Source organism: Nelumbo lutea, chromosome 3, assembly GCF_056320005.1.
Source record: "Nelumbo lutea isolate HS-2025 chromosome 3, American lotus-T2T, whole genome shotgun sequence".
Classification (NCBI taxonomy): domain Eukaryota; kingdom Viridiplantae; phylum Streptophyta; class Magnoliopsida; order Proteales; family Nelumbonaceae; genus Nelumbo; species Nelumbo lutea.
The window spans coordinates 5,886,132-5,907,610 of NC_142686.1; the positions used below are offsets into that span (position 1 = coordinate 5,886,132).

General features: G+C 37.8%; 1 protein-coding gene and 1 long non-coding RNA gene across 3 annotated transcripts; both read right to left on the bottom strand.

The window, feature by feature from the left end:
• Nucleotides 1–1,088: 1,088 nt before the first annotated feature.
• On the bottom strand, nt 1,089–9,638 carry LOC148862565 (ABC transporter C family member 3-like). 2 transcript variants are annotated; one of them, XM_088974944.1, is made up of 11 exons: nt 9,122–9,638; nt 8,408–8,745; nt 6,879–8,308; nt 6,663–6,749; nt 5,380–5,982; nt 5,091–5,255; nt 4,070–4,364; nt 3,190–3,710; nt 3,042–3,105; nt 2,711–2,950; nt 1,089–1,993 (listed from the first exon to the last, which is right to left on the bottom strand). In XM_088974944.1, the coding sequence occupies exons 3-11, from the start codon at nt 8,304–8,306 to the stop codon at nt 1,890–1,892; spliced, it is 3,507 nt and encodes a 1,168-aa protein (XP_088831070.1). In that variant the 5' UTR covers nt 8,307–8,308; nt 8,408–8,745; nt 9,122–9,638; the 3' UTR covers nt 1,089–1,889. The 2 variants fall into 2 exon arrangements, with proteins under 2 accessions (XP_088831070.1, XP_088831069.1); XM_088974943.1 differs by having other exon boundaries at nt 8,408–9,638.
• A 2,552-nt stretch (nt 9,639–12,190) lies between these two features.
• On the bottom strand, nt 12,191–13,104 carry LOC148862566 (uncharacterized). The gene is made up of 2 exons (XR_016110430.1): nt 12,937–13,104; nt 12,191–12,845 (listed from the first exon to the last, which is right to left on the bottom strand). It is a non-coding gene; the product is annotated as an uncharacterized LOC148862566 (long non-coding RNA).
• Between the last annotated feature and the right edge of the window lie 8,375 nt (nt 13,105–21,479).

The following is a 21,479-nucleotide window of genomic DNA, read 5'->3' on the forward strand; positions in this document are numbered from 1 at the left end:
TTAACAAACTCAATCTTTTTATATAAGACAACAATAAGCATCATAGTTCGACTCCAAAAACTCAAAACAGGACCTGCTTAAATTAAAAACAGTAGTCTGGAAGGACCATTACTACAGGTGTAGCAGTTGTTGGTGGTGGTGGTGTTGTCTGTTTCTTCAACTGGTGTGGAATATCTACTCCAATAGTCCAATTAAGTAGTTGTATGCTTTTTCTTAGCGGTGCAATAGCATACTAGCTGGCCAACTCAAGGCCAAGCCCAAATCAATGTAAAATGCTAACTAGGAATTGCAAACAAAAGAGTTTTATGCATAGATGCTAGGCAAGGGTGTTGTGCTTTACATGATTAGCTTCTGCTTTGTTGTTCATGTGTGGCTATTGCGATAAAAGAGAGTTACATAATACACCTAAATGTCAATAATGCATCTCAGGCACCTCCACTTGTAGCACTAGTGGATATCTATGCAGTTGAGCACTCAACTAACATGGTGAAGAGATATGACAAGAAGGAAAACATTTGCTCTACTCCCCCTCAGGAGTCAGAGCTGACTCTTTTAATGGCTGGGGCCTAGCTCTTAAGGCCTATGGGGAGGAACTATTAGTTGAAACATACATCAGAAACTGTTCTGTCATGGGTTTTTGAAACACATCTGCAATCTAAGGAAAGGGTGGAATTGTTTATTGTTACAGAAATTATATTCATTTTTCTTTTTTTTTTTTGGTTTTTGTGAACTGTCTGTGGTTTATTGTTTGTGCTCTATATATATTTCTGTGTTCATATCATATTATACACAGCTAAGAAAGCCTTTAGAAACTTTCTTCTTTCTCTTCATTATTTCATGCAATAGAGATTTTTTCCCATTTTCAAATGAAATTGCTTGTTTTTCATTTTCTCTCACTGAAGGTATTGTCTAATCGGTGTCCACCTCTTCTTTCTATAAAGATACACACAAATGGGCAGAAGTATTTAGGTAGAGTGTTAGAGATTGTTTTAACACATCAACATAGAGCAATGGCAGCTAAGCAATGTGGTATAACTTTTAGTGAAATAAATAGGTAACTGATCAGAAGTAACACCAGAAGCACAACATATCTCAAACAACAAGAAGAAATTGCAGATGCCATCGGGCCTATATAGATCTGATATGCACTCTGCATATCTGGACCCAAGGGCATTCTTGTTTTACTGAAAGAACTGTACAAATAGAGAGGACCCAAGGGCATTCCCTTCACCTGGCTTTCTTATACAATTCAATTTAGAAATTATACTCTTGAAGATGCATGATATAATACATAGCTATTTAGCAAACAAAGATGTTTGCTTAAATCCTAGTCCATACCTAAACTTCTGGGATACATCCATGTCAGACTAAAGCCACAAAACCAGCCTTGTACAAAATTATCAGATATGTATTGTCATTTATAATTTTTGATTGCATGCAAATTTTAATGCCATGCCAGTTAGGAGTCTTGGGACAATGATGAAGATATAACACAAAACTCTATTTTTTTCTGTGTTAATAACTTGCTGTATCAACTAAAAGTTAGAATATATGACACAAAACTCTTTTCTTTTGTGTAGCTCATGTTTATCCTTTATTTTCCTTTTATTTGTCGTTTCAATCATTGTAGTTGTGTAACCATTCTTGTTGCTCTTCTTCTGGCCAATGTTCTGTGTTACTTTTTCCATTTCAAATCTTTGCATATGTGGCCTCAGTAATTAGTGACAGTTTGCAAAGCTTATGTTCCTCCACCTTGATTTTTAAATACTTCTCCTTTAGGATGAAGCCAAAGAAATTGACAACTGTTTTCTCTGTACCACAAGGATGAACACGAAAGAGCTTCCGTGCATGATCTCCATCCTTCCTCTGAAGTTGGAGTTTAGTGATGATTAGTTTTTGGATGATCTCCTTAAGAACTCCATTACCAAACTTGAGAATGCAGATGAGTTATTTTTCAGTAGCTGAGCTGGGGAGTCATACTCTATAACTCTTCCTGTGTAAGCAAGGAGAACAAGGTTAACCATGATTGTTGCACAATGATAATTAAATATCCTATAATGATACTTTTCCTGGATTTTTGCATTACACTCATGTTTCAAATTTATCAATGAGCTATTAGGGATATGTGCTAAATGAGAAAAATTCCAGAAATACAGGTTACGGACTACCCAACAAGATGAGCTAAACCATTCTATTAGGCCAGTTCCAAATATTGTGCTTTCTTTAAGCCTTAGTAATTTTAAACATAATAGTGATAAAGTAAAATAACAATAATATAATATCTAAATGGGCCAAGCTTACAGTAGCTTAGTCTAGTCTCATTTTGCTAAACAAGCTTAGTTTGAAGCTTCAAATTCACTTTTGAAGCTTGATAAGTGAGATTCAAGGTTAAGTGTCCGGCTTTGCACTGCCAATATAAAGCCCAAGTGATGGCTTGTGAGTTTGGGGGTGATGGGTAACAGGTTAGCAGATGGAGAAACATCTGTTTGCCATATGTTAATGGGGAATGACAGCCTTAGTTGAAAGGTGTACTCTGCTAAAGGTTGAAGGCGCAAAAGAATAGGGTATGGGCCAAAGAGCATGTGAATATTTTTGGTTGTAAGAAATGCCTCTAAAATTCATGCCTAATAAATGGAAATAACCCTTTCAAGCTTAAGGAACTATTTTCTATAAAAGAATACTTTCTATTTCTGGTTTTTCTGTGATATACCTTCATCAAGAACAAGGACCAGATCATTGTCTATCACAGTGGGTATCCGGTGGGCTATGGTAATGACTGTGCAATTGCTTGTTTCTTCTCTTATTGTTTTCTGAATCACATTATCTGTTGCTGTATCCACTGAAGCTGTAGCCTCATCCAATACCAGAATCCGTCTCTTCTTTAGCAATGCCCTAGCTAGACAAACAAGCTGCCTCTGCCCCACGCTCCAATTTTCGCCATCTTCTGCAACTGCATTGTTCCAATGTTTCAGTACTTCCAATCCTGGAAATAGTTATGCAATAGATCCATTAGATTTCCTTTTCTTTAGTTAAAACTATACCTGGTGCATCAAGTAGCCTCTGATCTTGCCTTACTATCTCTGCAAGACGACACTTATCTAGAACCTGAAATCTCAAAACAATTCAATTAGGGCTTGATTTTAACTAATACTCTCCAAATAGGTAAATGCAATATTTTCAGGTTTTTACCTCCCAAATTTCTTGATCTGAATGTTGCTGCAGAGGATCAAGATTAACTCGTATAGTTCCTTGAAACAGTGTTGGGTCTTGTGGAATTATACTCAATCTAGACCTCAGATCTTCCAAACCTATCTTACAAATATCTACTCCATCAATCAGGATCCTTCCTTCTGAGGGTTCCACCACTCTAAAAAGAGCTTGGATAAGGGTGGACTTGCCACTGCCTGTCCTGCCAACAACTCCAATCTTGTTCTCTCCAGGGAATTTGCAATTGATCCCTTTGAGAACCATGGGGAGTGACGGGTTGTATTGAACATGGAGGTTTTGGAGCTCAATGGTTCCATTGGCTGGCCATTCAGGGCTTGGTCTGCAGTTTTCAATCACTAATGGGGCTTCACTTGGTATGCTAGAGAATTGAAGAATCCTCTCAACTGAGATCATTTTGTTCTCAACATTGCACAGGTTCCATATCACCCAAGCTTGTAGAATGTTCAGGTTCAAACCATAGGTAGCTGCCAGCCCTGCTAAGCCTGGAATTATATACCACAAGTTCATTAGCACTGTATGTACAAATAGCTTAACCAATATTACGGTCACTGGAAATCAAGAAGATGGAATCATAATAATTGATCCCTTGCTCTTTCTAGCTTCTTAAAATTGCTTCCTATGGATGGAGAATATATTTCATTTGACTGAACAGTAGCAACTATTCAATCTAGTTGCTTTTGGAGTAGGTCTTGTAAGTCAACCATCAGTTGGTGGGTTGCAGCCCTTGCATATTCCATGAGTAACTCTTGCCAATGGTTGAACTTATGTTCTACTTTACTGGTATCTCACATTTTTTCTCTGAAAATTTAATTCTTGACATAGGAAAAGAGGAGGAGCTTACTTGGGTCAATAGCTGACCTTGGTAGACTGACTAGGATTATTAGAACAAGTAAGAATCCAAGGTTGAAGAGGAAGTTGATTCGAACACATAGCCATTCCATTGTAGCACAATTGTGGAAGGCAAGGCTAGAGTAATCATCAATCAAGCTGAGAGTTTTGGCAAGGAAGCTATCTTCCTGATTAAAGCTGCGGATAGTTGCTGCTCCAGCAATTGACTCTGAGAAATGATGAAGGATTGGAGCAATCCTGCTTGCAACCATTCTAGCTAGTTCTCTGGCAGTGGAGATGTAGTAATCCTGCAAAAAAAAATTGATAAGAACGTACCAATTGCATATTAGTTATCTTGACAGTGACACATGAAGATTGTTTAACCAATAGCATACTGGTTATCTTGGCAGTGACACACAAGGGATGGTTTACCCAATAGTAAGGGTGTAAGTTGGGTTGGTCTTTTGTCAATATATAAATGGTCCCAGCCTGAAGGCCCAAACCCAAAACAGTGTAAAATGCTAATTCAGGCCAACCAGAGTTGCACCCCTGCCCAATAGCATACTAGTTATCTTGGTAGTGGTGGCACATAAGAGCAAGTGGAATTGGCCGGTATAATGGGTCATACTTCTACTTCTAGAATCTTCTAGAAGTAATATATTTCTTTGTTCAAGGGCTAATTCAGGTCAACCCAAGCTGCACCCCTGCCCAATAGAATACTAGCTATCTTGGTAGTAGCACATAATAGAAACTTGAATTGGCCAGTGTAAGGGATCATACTTCTAGAAAACAGCCAACCTGCTGGATGATAATAGTGGCCTTTTACCAACAGAAAACTATATTTCTTGTTCAAAAGAATTAAAATACTGGATAGTTGAGGATCACCCTTGATCCTTGGCCTAGAGATGTTATTGCCTTATTGGGAAAATCTATTGGATGGTGGATCCTTGGACTAGAATCACTTTCTATTACTGCAGTAACTTAAACTCTATAATAGTTTCTGAAAATATGTTAAGGGACATAGAAGTTCTTGCCTGGTACCAAGCAGAGATCGCAATGATGCCAATGAAGAGAAGAAAGATGTGCCATGCAACATGGGACATAATGATAATGATACTTAAGAGCTGGATAACTGCAAATGCCAATCCAGCTAGTCTGTAGGGAATGTCAGTGTCCACAGTGCTCTGATCTGTAGAAGACTGCAATGAAATAAAAAACAAATGGAATAGTTATTTCAGGAGAAAATATGACATCAGTAATGGTCTAGCAATGAGGAACAAATTACCAGGAAGACAGGAACTTAGAATTAGTCAAAGAACAAACCCTGTTGAGGATTCGACTTGTAGGTGTGGAATCGAAGAAGGAAATAGGTGCTCGGAAGATGGAGGTAATCATGTCCAGGTAGAGCCTCTGAGCAGTATTGATGGCAACAGTTGTAAGCAAAACTGCCCTTCCAAGGATGAACAGGGAGCTCCCGCCAGACAACATGGTAAACATTCCTATCAACTTCTCAGTGCTCACCCTCCCCTCCTTTTCAGTTGCCCAAGCAATCCAGTAATTGCTGCCAATTTGCAATCCCTGAAAGAGAACTTGACAGAGAATGATCACTGGAACAAGAGCTCCTTTATATGCAGATGTCACAAACTTTGAGTAAACCTGCCATTGCACTCGACCAGATCCTGTTTCTTCTTCATGAGTTCTCTCTGCCAATTTGCCAATTTTGTTGGGTTCATTGAATTTTTCTTCTGTGACCTCATTTTGATCTCTTCGGTGGGGTGCAGAGGTTGGAAAATTTTGTGGTTGAGGTGAATTCACTTGGCTTAGAGATTGGCTATGGGCTGCCATTTGTTTGACAAGCTCACCATTGGGATCTTCAATCAAATCCTTGTACTTCCCAGATTGAACGATCTTCCCATCTTTTAGTACCTATGGAGAATATTAATCAACAAAAAAGCAAATTATCATGAATAATTTGGCTATTAAAGACATGCAAAAAAAAATGGAGGGGTATTATTCTGTTCTATATACACAAGAGAATTCAAAAAATAGACATCTCAAATTGAAAATGTTTTCTTTATAGATATTGGTAATTTCTAATATTGGAACTTAAATTTCTATTGGTTGATATTTCCAAATCTGCACAATTTCTAATGTAATATTTGGTCTGTTGGGACAGATAGTCTGGAATCTGGATTAGATCTCACCCTCATGATTCTGTAGTGCGCTTGTATTCCTCTTCTATTTACAATGTACAAAAGGGGAAATTACCTAATGCTGGCCCCAGCTATCCAGGGCCAAGAGAGGGGTGGCCTAATATGGACCTAACCTTAGGCATTTTTAGCACAAATTGGCCCCTTGTCTGGTTGTCTATGATATTCAAACTTCAGTTGAAATGGTTGAGCAGATGCCACAGAAGTTGAACATCCAGGTAGTAGTCTGAACCAGGAACCTTTAAGCATCTTAATCCCATGAGATGTATAACAACCACTAAACTGCTAGCATTGCATTTATAGTTTACTTACTATAGAATATAATTATTCTAAGAACCTAGATGTACTGTCAGAAAAAGAATGATGCTTACATAGTATTAGATACTAGTAACTTACCAGAACATGATCTGAAGCACCCAAAAATTCTAGCTGGTGAGTGACGTAAATGACAGTCTTCCGAGACAGCAGTTGCATTAGACATTCCTGTAAAACAGCTTGTAAGTTTTAAGAGACCTTTACCTAAGCTACGTTTGGGAATGAGGATTAAAGCTCTCCTCAAATGCTGGAAAGTTCATATAAGAATCAACTGAGAAGCTTATAATATGTTTTTACCTTGAAGAGATGTGCTCCTGTGTGGGCATCCACTGCACTGAAAGGATCATCTAGCAAATAAACGTCAGAATTACTGTAGATGGCACGGGCCAGCTGAATCCTCTGCTTCTGCCCTCCACTCAGGTTCATCCCTCTTTCTCCAACCACACAGAGATCTCCATCAACCCACAACTCAATGTCCTTATTTAAAGCACACCCTTCCAAAACTTCATCATACAGGCCTCTATTCATTTCCTTACCAAACAAAATATTTTCTCTTACTGTACCAGTCTGAATCCAAGCACTCTGTGGGACATAAGCTTTAGATCCATACACCTTAATCCCAATTCCTGAAATCCTAGGAATCTCTCCAAGTATACTACAGAGTAAACTAGACTTTCCTGACCCTACTGACCCACAAATAGCAACCTTATCACCTTTCATGATTTTTATCTTCTCAGGAATTTTGATTGTGGGCTTCTTTAGATTTGAGCTACTTGTTTCCCAACTGTATTCACCCACCTCCATTTCAATTGCTACATCGGATGCTTTTGCAGTATGATTAGCTATTAGCTTCTTTTGTTCTTCTTCGCCAATGAATTCTTGGATTCTATCAATTGAGACCTTTGTTTGAGCAATTGTAGAAATTAGCTCCGGGAGATTGTAGATGGGTTCTTGTAGAATCCGAAATGTTGCTAGAGCTGAGAGAACTGTACCAGATGTTAATGGAGTCTTAACCACAATGCAGACACCAAAAGTGATGACTGAGACAAGGGTAGGTGAAGCCCAGAAGAGAAAGGCAACAGCTGAGCACGTATACAGATATCTCTTCAAGCAGATCCTCTCAATTTCTCTAAGTTGAAGGAGCTTCTTCAAGTAGGCAGTTTCCCAAGAGTGCAGTTTCAAGATTCTCATGCTCCTCAATGTCTCTGAGGTAGCTTTGATTCTCGAGTCCTTCGATTCCATGATCTTGGAGTGCAACGCTTCTTGCATATTCGCTAATGGAGTGTTGCTAACCATCACCAGGATCGTGGTGAAGAGAGCAGCAAAAGAAGAAGCCCCTCCAAGGTTTCTGTACAGTATAATCAGAGCCAGAAAGACCTGGAAAGGGAGCAACCAGACTCCATGAATGTACCAAAAGAACTCTCCAACTCTCTGTGCATCCACATTGATCAAGTTTACGATTTTACCATTACTTGGACCAGCGTATTTAATCGAAAGGGACTTCTTGTAAATGAATGTAATAAGAGCTGCCCTGACACGAATTCCAATCTGGTTAGCACCAAAGTACCATTGTCTCTGAGATAGAGATTCAACCGTCTTTGCCAAAAAGAAGATGAACGCAAGACAAAGCCCGTAACGGTGACTGGAGTCATCACGCTTTTGCGCTAAGAAATTGACAAAGTTTGCTATTAGGAATGGACCCATATAAGACGCAACTGTGTTCATCCCTGTAAAAAACGAATGCCAATTCCCATCTATAAAAACCTTGAGAAGAAAGAGGTGAAGAAAGAAAGCAAAAGGCTAACAGACAAACCAGCCGGCTATACCTGCAAAAAGTGCATTCAATGCTAGAGGTTTCCAGATAGCATGGATTATTGCCTTCGGAAGAGAAGAAGTTCTGGTTTTCTGTAGACGAAGTGACTTTTGTAGTAAGGAAGAGGATTGCTCTGCTGTTTCAGATTCAGGAACTGAAGGAATATGTGACGGTTCAAGTTTTTGAGTCCGACCCTTCTCAAACAGAGGGTTTAGCCACCGGAAAGTTAGCCGTCTCCAAATCCCAGCGTGGGCAAAAGTGCCGACATCTCCGACTGCATTATTGTCTTCTTTCTGAAGCAGTGAGCGTTCGAGCTCTTGGGATCCGACTGAGTGGCTGGAACGGAGACCGCTGAAACAGAGCAGTATGGTTAAGGGAAAAGAAACGACGTCGGCAATATTAGCCTCCAGGACAAAATCAGGTAATGCCTTGGGTTTTAAATGGGTTAGGAGGTAGACGACGACAGAGAAAGCATTGAGAAAACAAGAGAAAATCCACCAAAAAATAAAGACCGAAGGCCAAATCCTCTCTTCTACATCAGTCCTATTCTTTGAGTACATTGCAAACAGAGTAACCAAAACCCAAGCTATTGCCCGGAAAGCAGATTCAGCAGAGATAGTTTTGAGCTTCCAAACTTCACAAAAACAAAAACCCAGATAGGTAACAGAGATTAAAACGTGGGAAAGGAAAACGATTTTTGTATAAACCGTAACCTTTCTGTTCATACCTCTGTGACTAAACTGTTCATCCCCCACATCTCTCTTCCTATGTATCAAAGCTTCTACCAAGAACCATGTCATAAAAAGGGAGAATCCAACTGCATTTACGACGTCTACAGGGTTCTCCATCGAGACAAACTATTGAAGATAGAGAAGCCAAAGCTTAATTAAGAATGTAGCGACGTATTAGAAAGTTGCAGAGAAAACAAGAAAAAGTAGGCCAGGTTGAGCACGGAAGATGCACTTCGCAACCTCCTCAGACATGCGGACGAGACTCATTGGAACCCCGTTGGGAAAAAGGAGTAATAAATGGTGAGAAACACGAAACAACAGAAGACGAATTACTAGGAAAAGATAAACAAATTTACCGAATGCTCATGACATGAACATATACTAATTTAAGAAATCCGAAAGTTAGAAGAAACAATTGTAAAATTATGGAGAGAAGCACGTGGTGACTGTTGATGGGGAAGAGGAGGGATCTGTGCTTTACAGATTAAAGTGGAAGTGGCTCTTCTCTTGAGTATTGTTGATTCATTTCATTCATTGTTTAAATAAGACGAGATGAACAGAACCCACGTTACATCTCCATCAACCCATATCCTAATTATTTACACCAATGCACAGATGCACTAGTACTAGTTATTTCCTTCCTCCACTATATTATTAAATATATAAACAAATTTTAAAAAATGGAGACCAAAATCCCAACAGTTGTTCGAATTTCCAAATTCCTAACTTTGACTATTGTTGACTTTTTTCCTTCTTCTTCTTCCTTTCTTCGTGGACGAGAATGGCTTCATCCATGTCTTCATAAAAAAGACATAAAGGTGCCACTTGAAAAGCAAAACGAAAATAGAAAAACTGAAGTTTATGGCCCGTGAGGATTTTATTTTCTTTTCCCTCTCTTTCGGTAACAGGAGATTCTGAATTTATGAGTGTGTTTTAAATAAGTTTCCTTTTCTTTTATAAAATCGTTATGAAAATACCCTCATTAAGTGACATGAGAAATTGTATATCAGAAAAAGAATAAAAAGAATAATTATTAGCTGTGTAATTTCCATAGTTACGACGACTTATGCAAGGTCCCAACAGGCTGGTTGGTAACCCGCCTGTTTTATGACAAACAAAAGATTTCTTTTTTCAAACACTAATATTTTGTATTATAAAAAAAGAACACTAATATTATTTGGGTTCGACTATGATATGAAAAATATATGATATCTGAAAAACTTCTAACCCATTCAGCTGAATCATGTGGTAGCCGATCAGGTGTTATTTATCAAAATTCATGAGTGGGTTTTGATTGGTCAAAACAATTTTCATACCATATCTTTTTCGCATCATAGATTTTTCCTATTTTAAATTAAGCACCAATTGATGTTTTATTTTTTCAAACACTAATATTTTAAACCGGTCTGAATTTAAAGTTTCAATTAAGACCTTTGCTTTTTGGATTTTGAGAGGGGGAAATTGGTTAATAGAATTTTGGTTCCCATTCATTGATATTTGAAATTCATTTTACCTAAGTATCGCTTAGTGGATATTTAACATTTCCACTTAAAAGAAAAAATTGCAAATATTAATAGAATAAAACAAAATTATCGTTTTCAATAACGGCTTTTTGTGACTAAAACGGTTATATATTATTTACCTAGAAAAAAAAAACATAAGTAAATACAATAAGCATTTCTAAAAAACATTTACCTGCATTTGGCATTAATTTCATTGGAATGCCAAATGCAGCCTTATGCATTTACCTAACTTTTCAAAATACCGAGCTCCAAAGGACAAATTTATCACATATGGATGATTTCCACTGGGAGATCTCAGTAGTTCCTTGTATATATCACAAATGGAAAATGCAGATCTTATCTGTTTGTAAGTTCATAATATCATTTATCTTTTATTTGTTTTTTTTTTTTTTTTCCGTTGAGCTCAAAGCACGTGGAAGGCACTGTTTGACGTGTGGGTGAATAACGCTTTTTTTCAGATAGGTGTGTATGGATAAAGCTTGCATGCAGAAAGAATGTGCCTTTCGTGTGGCCCAATTAGTAATTTTGCCTTTTCGAGTTTGGAGTATCCGACTATCCGAGTATATAATGGGTTTCTGATACCTCCTCCTGTATCGATTTTGTTTTGTGCTTTGTTTGTAATGTATGAAAACAACAAAAACATTAATAAATAAATAAAAATAAAAATTTCAAAAAAAAGCAATATGACAAAATTGGAAATAGGACGTCGGGTATGCATAATTGCAGATATTCCATTCGGGTGAAGATAAGCCATCTCCCAGTCTCAGATATTCACCGGTCATCACCCATCACGGCACGCACCACTAAAAAGAGCCAGAGCTGTTCAGACTTCAGAGGTCAGACCTCAAATGACCAATGGACGAGCTTCAAGCATTAACCGCAACTATGATTATGAACGTGCTGGACATGCACTACAAGTCCATATCTATTCGGGTCCAACCCAGCCATGTCATGTACCGATTACCTTTTTGGATCCATGGGCTGGATTAAGATCCAGTAACCCAACTTTAACCTCTGATCCACTTCCGCCCATCAATTTACGTATTTTTCAAATTTATAACTAGTTACGTGCTTCTTTTTACTAGGTTACATACAGCATTTCAGGGAATCAGAACTGTCTTTCCTAATGTTCTCGAGGCTTCAATGGACGTGGACCATCTGAGAACCTGACGGGTCAGGGGTTGAGTTGAACAGTCTGACCATTCTCATAAATTTCCAACTTTTTGAAATTTCATTTGGGTATAAAATAAAATAAAATAGCAAATTAAAATCCACCTGATCCAACAAATCAACTGTATGCATTTATCATTTAATCCAAACCATTACGGGCCCAGTGACAGTTTATGGTGAAACCAACCTGTTAACAAAATTAACATTTTTCCATTCAAAATCAACTCAGAATCCCCAGAATCGGAATCCATTTCCTCCAAAAATCGAATTTCTACAAACTAAATGGACCCTAAAAAGGTCGAAAAAGCCAAAAAAGAAGAGTGGAGAATGAAAAGATCAAAGCTAAACTGGCTTCCATATCTCATAAAAGAAAATACTTCTTATCTCATACTTTTTTTTTTTTGTTTTCTTTTTTATGTCCTTTTCCTTGCAAACAAGGGCAGTGGCATTTCTCACTTTTTTAGAATGAGAGGTTTTGAAACGTTTCTGTGAGAAATCTGTTTGGTAGAGACTAGAGACGATGCACATGTGGTGTTTAAGGGTTCGCATCTGCCCCCCACAGGTTTGCCCCCCAAAAACATCCCATGGACTCACAGAGCGCCGCGTGTCCTCCCACACATGAATTAGACTCTCTTGTGCGGAGCTAACCCACTTCCCCCAAAAGGTCATCCCCCCTCAGATTCTCACTCCTCTCTCTTTTTCGAATTTTAACCTCACTTGAACCTGACCTTTCGTTCTCAGAACCCCCCCCCCCCCCCCTTCAAGTTCCGTCGATCAACGCCGATGATCATTCCGGCAGATTTGTTCTCAGTTTTCATATCTATTTTTTCTCATTTCTTACGTTGTTTTTTGTTTTTTCTGATTTTCTACCTTCCGTTCTCAGAACCCGCCGAAGCTTGCCCCCTCTTCGAGTTCCGCTCTTGCCAAGAGCGAGGCCTTTGGCCTTTGCAACGAGTTAACCAAAGTCTTACCCACTTGTACTATGATCCCACGGGAGCAAGGCCTTTGGCAATCGGATCAGATGAGCCTGCAAGTCAATGAATAAGTGTCAAATATAATCGCATATACAAATACAGATACGAGAACTGAGAATAAACGGATATGAGAACGGAACTTACCTTTGTTAAATAAATCTGCCGGAACGATCGTCGGCGTCGACTAGTGGAACTCGAAGGGGGCAAGCTCCGGCCGGTTTCAGTACTGAGAACGGAAGGTCGAAGGTTCAAGTGAGGATGAAATTCAAGAGAGAGAAGAGTGAAAGTCTGAGAGGGGATGACCTTTTGGGCGAAGTGAGTTAACCGCAGGAGAGAGTCTAATTCGCGTGTGGGAGGACACGCGGCGCGCTGTGAGTCCGTGAGATGTTTTGCGGGGGCAAACCTGTGGGGGGCGGATGCGAACCCGGTGTTTAAAACGTTTTAGCTTTTATTTATTAAAAAAATAAATTGATGCAATTAGGATCCACTTTGAGGCTATTGGTTGAAATGCATTTTATCAGCGTTTAAGCATCATCCCTTCCCTGGAATGGATGACAAGTTCATGCACCCTTCATTCCTTGGAGCTGGACTCCAAAGAAGATTCTGTCAGTGCTTTTTGTAGAATCCTTTGTTTGGGTGTGCAACTTGATCATTAATTCACGGAGTGGATTGAGTGTGGACAGATATATACGCAGTGTTAATTGGAGAGATGAATGGGAAAACCTGTCAATCCTGCAGATTCCAAGTTACCCCAGATGAAGCTGAGGAACTTATATGTGTGGCTACTGGTCGCCCACATTCTGAACTGAAAAGTCGACCGGAGGCAGAAGAGGTCCCCCCGGGCCCCGACACTATGGCTTGCCAGCTTTCCAGACTGGTCATCCCACTCCAAGACAAGCATCGGAGTTCATTAATTAAATTTTGAGTGGTTAACTTGTCCAAGTGGCCAATACCCATTTGCTAAGTTTGGTCATAAACTCGAGGCAAATCGTCGAACAGCTTATCTGCATGTCCTGTTGATGATTGAGAACCTGGCGGCTGGTGATCGCAATCGTCTACCTATTCTAGATTAAAAGGCAAGCATAGAGTAATGCTAAATTCTGAGGGGGCGGCTGGCGGCCACTACCACACGGCCGTGGCCCCATATCGCCGCCAGCCAACCGGTGGAAGTCAGCATTTCTCGATCTCAAGAGTTTTGTGGTTGAAGGCAAGGCTGCTAGTTTAAGCTGTCGGCCACCAAAGCAGACCAGACCTCCTTATTTGAACCCAACTTATTATCATCCCATATTGGTTTGAAAGTAGATGGATCAAGCAATATGGATCATGTTGTTTCTGTAAATAAGTTTAAAAAGAAATGGGTTTCACATGCTGGCTATATACTTTTTTCCTTCCAGGCGGTCGGTAACCTTTACTAGTTCTATCATACTTTATCCAAGCTATATGAATCCTTTTTGTTCATCTATCCTATTTTAAGTCATATCTATTTTTAATTATATGCTGAAAAACATTTTATCTTTTTTATAAAAAAGGGGAAAAAAAGGAAAAAAACCGAAATATATTATAAAGACAAATAGTATATAATATTTTACAATTAATTATTAGAAAATTCTTATAAACATGTAATCATTATCATCATCATTAAGCCTTATCCAAACTATATGTCTACATCCATTGTTAAATAGTTTCTTACTATTTCAACTCATGTCCTTTTTTTTTTTTTTTGCACATAGCCCTTTTAACCATTTCAACTTGGCAAGTTTAAGACATAGCTTTTGGAGAAAAAAATAAAAAAAAAACTGAAATCATTTGCCACTTGGTTAAATACAGCCAACCCTCATTATTAGCTATGGTATTTGTTATTTAAAACACATGTTCCTCTTTTGAATAATGATTTGGGTGAGTCTCTTATCTATAAAAATGGATGTGCCTGCCTAAAGTGGCGTTTGATAAATCTGAAATCTGAATTTTGAAAAGTAAAAGGATATTATTTGTATCTTAAATCTAAAAAGAAGCATAGGTGATTTTTTACTTTTTAAAGGCTCTGAATGCATAAGTGTGTTTGTCTTGGATCAACCATTTACCATATGAAGTTCACTGATTTTACTATTTTACCCCTAGAACATACCATTTGGAAATGTTGAGTTCAATTCGCATTATCTCATAAAAAATAATTTTCAACTTCAAAATAATATTGAAACAATATAAATAATAAATAAAAAATTAAAAATTAAAAATTACTAATTAATAAATGAAACGATTGAAATTAAAAAAATAATAAAAGAGAGAGAGAAAGAAAGATCGAATGGGGTAGGGGTATTTTTGACTTTAGGCTATGTCTAAAATGCATTAGGTGATGGGCATGAGTGTTAAAATTTCATATATGAAAAAACTTTTCAGATCATATTTCATATGCAACACCCAATAAGCATTGCATCTGAAAAACAGATATTTCAAACTTCAGACGTCTGAAAAATGTTATCAAACACCACCTAAGTCACTTTTTTATCCTATCCATAAAAAAATCACTATTTTTCCTAAGAAACATTAACACTCCAAAAAAAGAATTATGAAAACACAATGTAGTTGTAATGGGTATTATGAAAAATTAGAGGTATAATTCATAGCTAATACCATCTATCAAAGTCCAAATTACCTTAATAGTAGTAGTAGTAGTAGTATGGGGCCAAATGACCCTAGCCAATGAGAAGTCACCATGTGATCCATGTTGAAGGGCACAATGGTAAATTCATTGATGACCTAGCCATAATGCATGGCTACGAAGATATTATTGCACCCCAGCTTAATGAGTCATCATTTATTTATCAGGGCAAATTTGTGCGCACACACAGGTACGAAGATATTATTCTCAATGCAAGGCAATAAAAGTTGCCTGAATAGGTTTTACTGCTATGATTGAAGCCGAACTCCACAATTCCAAAGGTACACTATACTTGCTATTGCTCTCTAGTCACCTCAGTACACTAACTTAGACTTCAATTAATCTCTCGAGCTCTACCTCCACCTGGATCAACCCACTTGAGGAACAGAGTCTCTGCCCGTTGGGAAGAATTGTAGGGCGTTTGACATGTTATGTGACCACAAGTGATGACTGTATGTGTTTTGTTCCATGGACATCAACAACAACAATAATAATATCATGAAAAAATGGTATCAATTATCAACAACATACGAACGTTTATGGAGGGTATTATCAATATTTATCATATCACAACCTTTTTGAAGGTTTGACATGTGGGGGGACATCATGCTAGAGGAAGTGAAGACTGAAGAGGAAAAGTAGGAACCCCAAGTAGGCTAAATCTATTTGAATCACATGCTGAGTTTAGTTCCATGAAGGGTGAACTTTCTTCCCACTTCCCATGGGCCATCGCTCATGGTATTGGTATGACAAACAACTCCCAATGTCAATATGGTTGGTGGGATGGTGTTCTCCAAATTTAATTTAATTTAATTACGCCATGACTACCCCAACTCCAAATTAGAGCTTGACCAACAATGTTCTTCTAAACCTGTGTTTAAAAGGTCCACGGAAAGTTGTTAGCTGTTTCTCTCTTCATTTCTATCAAATCAAATTCAATCAAAAAGGTTGTGAGATTGATTTCAAAAGTGGTGAGTTTGGGGACGATTGTGGAGACCCAATGGTCCTGTGGTTCCACTGTAGGTAGATTTGTAATCGGGTCAGATTTGGATTTATTCAATTTAGATTCGACCCGCAGGTTATCTTAAAAAAAGAAGAAATAAAAATTTTCATAAATTACGTATTTTTCACCTATACGATTATATATATATATATATATATATATATATTTGAAGACAACCCTAACTCCTAGGATGTTGGGATAAGATTGAAGAATCATTGTTGGAGAATGTTCTTTTTATTGACCATGTTTAATACTTAAATTATTCAAGAATAATTTAAAAATAAATAAAAAATAACAGCATTGAAAATTGCGATTTTTCATAGAAAAAGTGAAATATACGGATTTTTATTTATTTAAAAAAATGTGAAAATATACAGAGATGAAATGAAGCCATCCATAAGCACATGGTGTCGACATTTTTAGGGTGGGACGGTGGAGCAATCAGCGACAGGGGAGTAAACAACCGATGGACCATCGTGGAATTAATTGCCTCCAAATGTTTCGGATGCGGGATACATCGAGAATTCGAGAACCAGTCGTCACCAATTCCCTTGCATCTTTGTACTTGGCTGTCTCGGAAGTCGGAACCCTCCAGAATCAATTACGCGTTCTCTCTTTATCATCATACAAATTAGAACTGTTCATGGACTAGGTAACCCGATGGCCCGGTCCGCATTTCGGTTGGGCTTGGTCATGTAATTAGGTCCACGGGCTTAACACAGTAAGTCCGGCTTTATTTCGAATCGATTGAGATTTGTCAAAAAAGTCAGGCCCGGCCTGACTTAATATTATATATTTTATAAAATAAATAATATGTATTTTATATATTATATAAAATATATAAATAATATAATGTTTATTAAAATATATATTTATAATTTAATATATACATTTTTTATTCTTTTCTTTATACTCTCTATATATATATATATTCAGCCGCTAATAGTATAGGTTAAATTTCAGACTCGAGCCTTAGAAAATTCTGTTAATACAGAATGAAAGCCCAACCCGGCCTCACACATAAACAGATTTAATAAAAATAAAATTACAAATTTACAATGGCTGAGAAGAGCCACGTGCCTTATGCTTTTTTAATTTTCAGTGTGTCTTTCACACCAATTGAACTTGTGGGTGCATTTGCATGGGATCGTGATGGCCCATGTGGGGGTAGTTGGCTTTGTTGCGTTGCGGGTTTCTGCCAGTGTGGGGATGTACGCATGCCCTCGTTCTGTGGAGACGGGATCTTTTCCTCACACTTTGGCGCCTCACATGCATATTTACCGTACATTGAGAATATTTTTCCTGAATAAAAATTTAAAAAAGAATGGGAGATTTTTCAATACATAGTAGGATGTGCGTGTGAGGCGCCCTCTCTGAGAATCAGATCCGTCTCCGTTATTTGATGAAGATCTGTGACAGTGTGCCTGTGGTCCCTCCTTTGAATATTCTTTTATCCGGGTCAGGGTCAAGGAATATGGACCAACAAAACCCGGAAAAGTATACTGGTATTGAATTGTAATTTGTATGTTATGTAGAAGCTGTCAATCACGTAATATTTGTGAATGTGATTCTCTCAGATTTCTATGGTTCTAGGCGTTTTCAAGAAACTTTTTTTTTATCTTGGAAATCGTTAATGTTGTATTGTATTACGGGCATAACCTTTTATTATTTTTTGTATAAAATAATCTTTTGTTATTGATTCAAGTTAGTTAGTCATTAAATAGACCGAAAACAAGCAAAATACGGTGATAAATTTCATTTAGGCTATGTTTGATTTGAAGGAAATGGTAGGGAAAGATAGGGAAATTAATACAAGATTTGTAAAAGTTTTTCTATTTTTTTCTTCCTTTCCCTACATTTTCCTTTAAACCAAACATAGACTTAGGGTCTACTGTTTTTCAGGAACAAGATAAATTTATTTATTCGAGTAAATGATTTTTTATTGAATTAAAATATTTATTCCCGTAATTACATTTATATATATTCTTTTATTTCTCAAGTAAAAAAAGAAAATGATTGTTTAAACCATAAAAAACTATTATTAAAAGGGATAATTTTGTTTCAGAAAGGTTTTTCATCCACCTGGGAGATGTATAGATCAATTCCGTAGGCCCCACATAAATCTGGAAAAGAAATATAAGTGTTTGGTTAATGAAAACCATAATCCCACCCACCAACTTTTCCCCTCCCAAAATCCAAAAATAGAGCAGGCCTTTAAGTTTCTGTACAATGATAATTTTCATATAAGCGAAGTCATTTAAATTAGGTATTTATTTTATAATCATCCCAAGCCACATAGATGAAAAAGATTTTGAATATATGCTGTTTGGTTTAGGCGATTATGGAAAAATCATTTACAACCGACATTGCCTCAATTACATAATAAATGTCGATATTAGAAGCGTCATGAGCAAGGTTTTAAAAGCCAGACCAGATACAGAACTATTTTGGGAACCAATTCCTGAGTCAAACAGTTTGATTGTCCAGTTCAAACAAGTGAACTGTTATGACTTAAAAAATAAAATAAAATAAAATAAAAGGTCAAAAACCATTGTTTGGGTTGACAGGTCAACGTTTTCATTGCCCAAACTACCAAGTCATTGACCAAATCAGTGGTTTTTTGCCCATGAACAGTTTTAGGGTGAAACAAAATCGGTTGCATGATTGGTTATTGAGTCAGCTGGTCCGACCATCTGGTCTAGTCTGGTTTTTAAAACCATGGTTATAAGTGATAATTTGCACCACCCTGCCGTTGCCCTAGCAACATGGTGATTTAGATCTTACATGGAAGTCAATGTGTTATACATAAGTTGTGATCCAATGCTTTGTGTTGTACACCAATAAGCACAACCTTTGTATGAGTCCTAATGGGTTTAGATATTCTTTTACATTTTGCTCAATCATTGCTATTTCCCTTGTAATTATATTTGATGAGGGTGATTTAGCCTTCCAATTACATAGAGCCACATGGTGAACCCAAACCATTTTATGACACCTTACCGCTACGTGTAGGTGGGTCACACCTAACCAGATTGACATGAGCTGACCAATTCGAAATGGATTTCAATCGACCGAGTACCACTGGGTCACTCCACGGCAAAATGGATGACATCACCTTGGAGGAGCAAGCCAATAAATTTGGATACTAGCTTGTCCTCCCCAACTTGAACAGCCAATGACTTGAGTAGCTAGGTAGCATCCGGAGTACCGGCCAATGTGGTAAGCACGCCTATCGGTTTCAAAATAGGTGGAGGCACATTGCCCACATGGTATGGATGACCTCGGATCCGCCTACTTCATAGAGATTGGATGAAGATCATCACCAAAGCTGGTAGAATGTGCCCCAAAGATAACGACCCGATAAGCCTATCAATCCCGGATATCTCAGACATGCCACTCGAACCCCGAAACCTATAAAAAGGTACCTCCATACCTTCACAAGGTACGCACAATTGAGTGCAAACAAACTCTCTTGCTTTCTGAATCTCTCCGCTTTCTTTCTTTCTAACTCAACTAACTTAAACATTAGAGTGCTAAACCTGGGTTCAATCTCCTTGATACTCTGATCCTATTTCTTGCATATCAGTTTCCTAACATCAACCACCACATGTCCGAGCTATCCTTCAGTAGGGAAGTTGGGCAATTCGACCTACATCAAAATCCACACATGTATTTGGCCAAAATCTTTCGATCCCATCATGTTTCATAGGACAGCAAGCCTTCTTTATTCTCTTGTAATTAGATCTATTCATGGGCCGGCAAAGTGTGGCTCATCCTATATATCAGGTTCCAACAAATTCTTAAGCCCAAATAATAATAATAATAATAATAATATATTATAAAATTTCTATTCAGATGGGACTTTGGGATTGAATCCAGACTTTGAGCTTTATATAGGGCCAGGTTCAAGTCTGAGCTTAATCATTTTTTTTGTTTTTAAAGTTCAATTTGGAAGGTATTCAAATACAAATTTGTAGAGTACAAAACTATATATTTTATATTATTCTATATGGATTTGTACTGTACAGATTTATATTTTTATACCCCTTTCAAACTTAGCCTAAAAAAGCAAAGCCCAATTTCAAACCTGGCCATCAACAAGTCTATTTGTAATGTCTGCACAGGAAAAAACCCCTCTTTCTTAAATTTATAATTGTTGGATATACATAGATATGAAGATGCATTATCATTATTATATTTACAAAATTAAGATATATCGGGTTATTTTGCCTAAGACCTCAACAGTTAACCGTAACCTAATCCAATCAGTTGTAATTATTAGGAACAACAAGGAAGACATTCAAGTATTCAATAATCGTTTTTAGGCAACTTTTGGACTCTACTATCAATAAAAATAATAATTTTATTATAATTTCTAAAATATATTAACTTTTTTAAAAAAATATTAAATAAGAACGAAAATACTATTCATCTTCTTCTGCTGTCTCCACCCACCGCCGCCTCTGGCTCATCCCAAAGCCACCGCCTCCCCCCAGCCCTGAGAGTCTCTCTCTCTGTTGTGTGTGTGTCCACAGCTCTGTTCCTCTAATAGCTCTTGCCTCTGTTTCTCCTTCACCTCGATACGTTGTTGGGTGCTGTTTATTGAGTCTATACTTATTCTGGTTCAATCTCACGTAGCTATGTTGGCTCTACTGGTTGGTTTGAAGAAGCACCACAAGAATACATACCCGATCTACCAGTTCTCCAACTGTCCTATCATCGACCCCGATTACCAGAAGTATCGTTGGAAGCCTCTCGACTGTGAGCTCCCCAGGTACGTAAATATTTATCTCCACCATCCCATTTTATTTTGATCATGCATGAGATATTGAGACGATACCTCTTTAATTTCTACCTTTTGATGATGAGTACGTGGCGGTTGTAGTTCAATGGGCTTGATTTTCTGGTGAGGATGAGAGGGAAGACGGTGATGTTCATGGGGGATTCACTGGGGCGGAACCAATGGCAGTCTCTAATTTGCACGATATCCACGGCGGTTCCACGGTGGCCGACCCAATTGGTGAA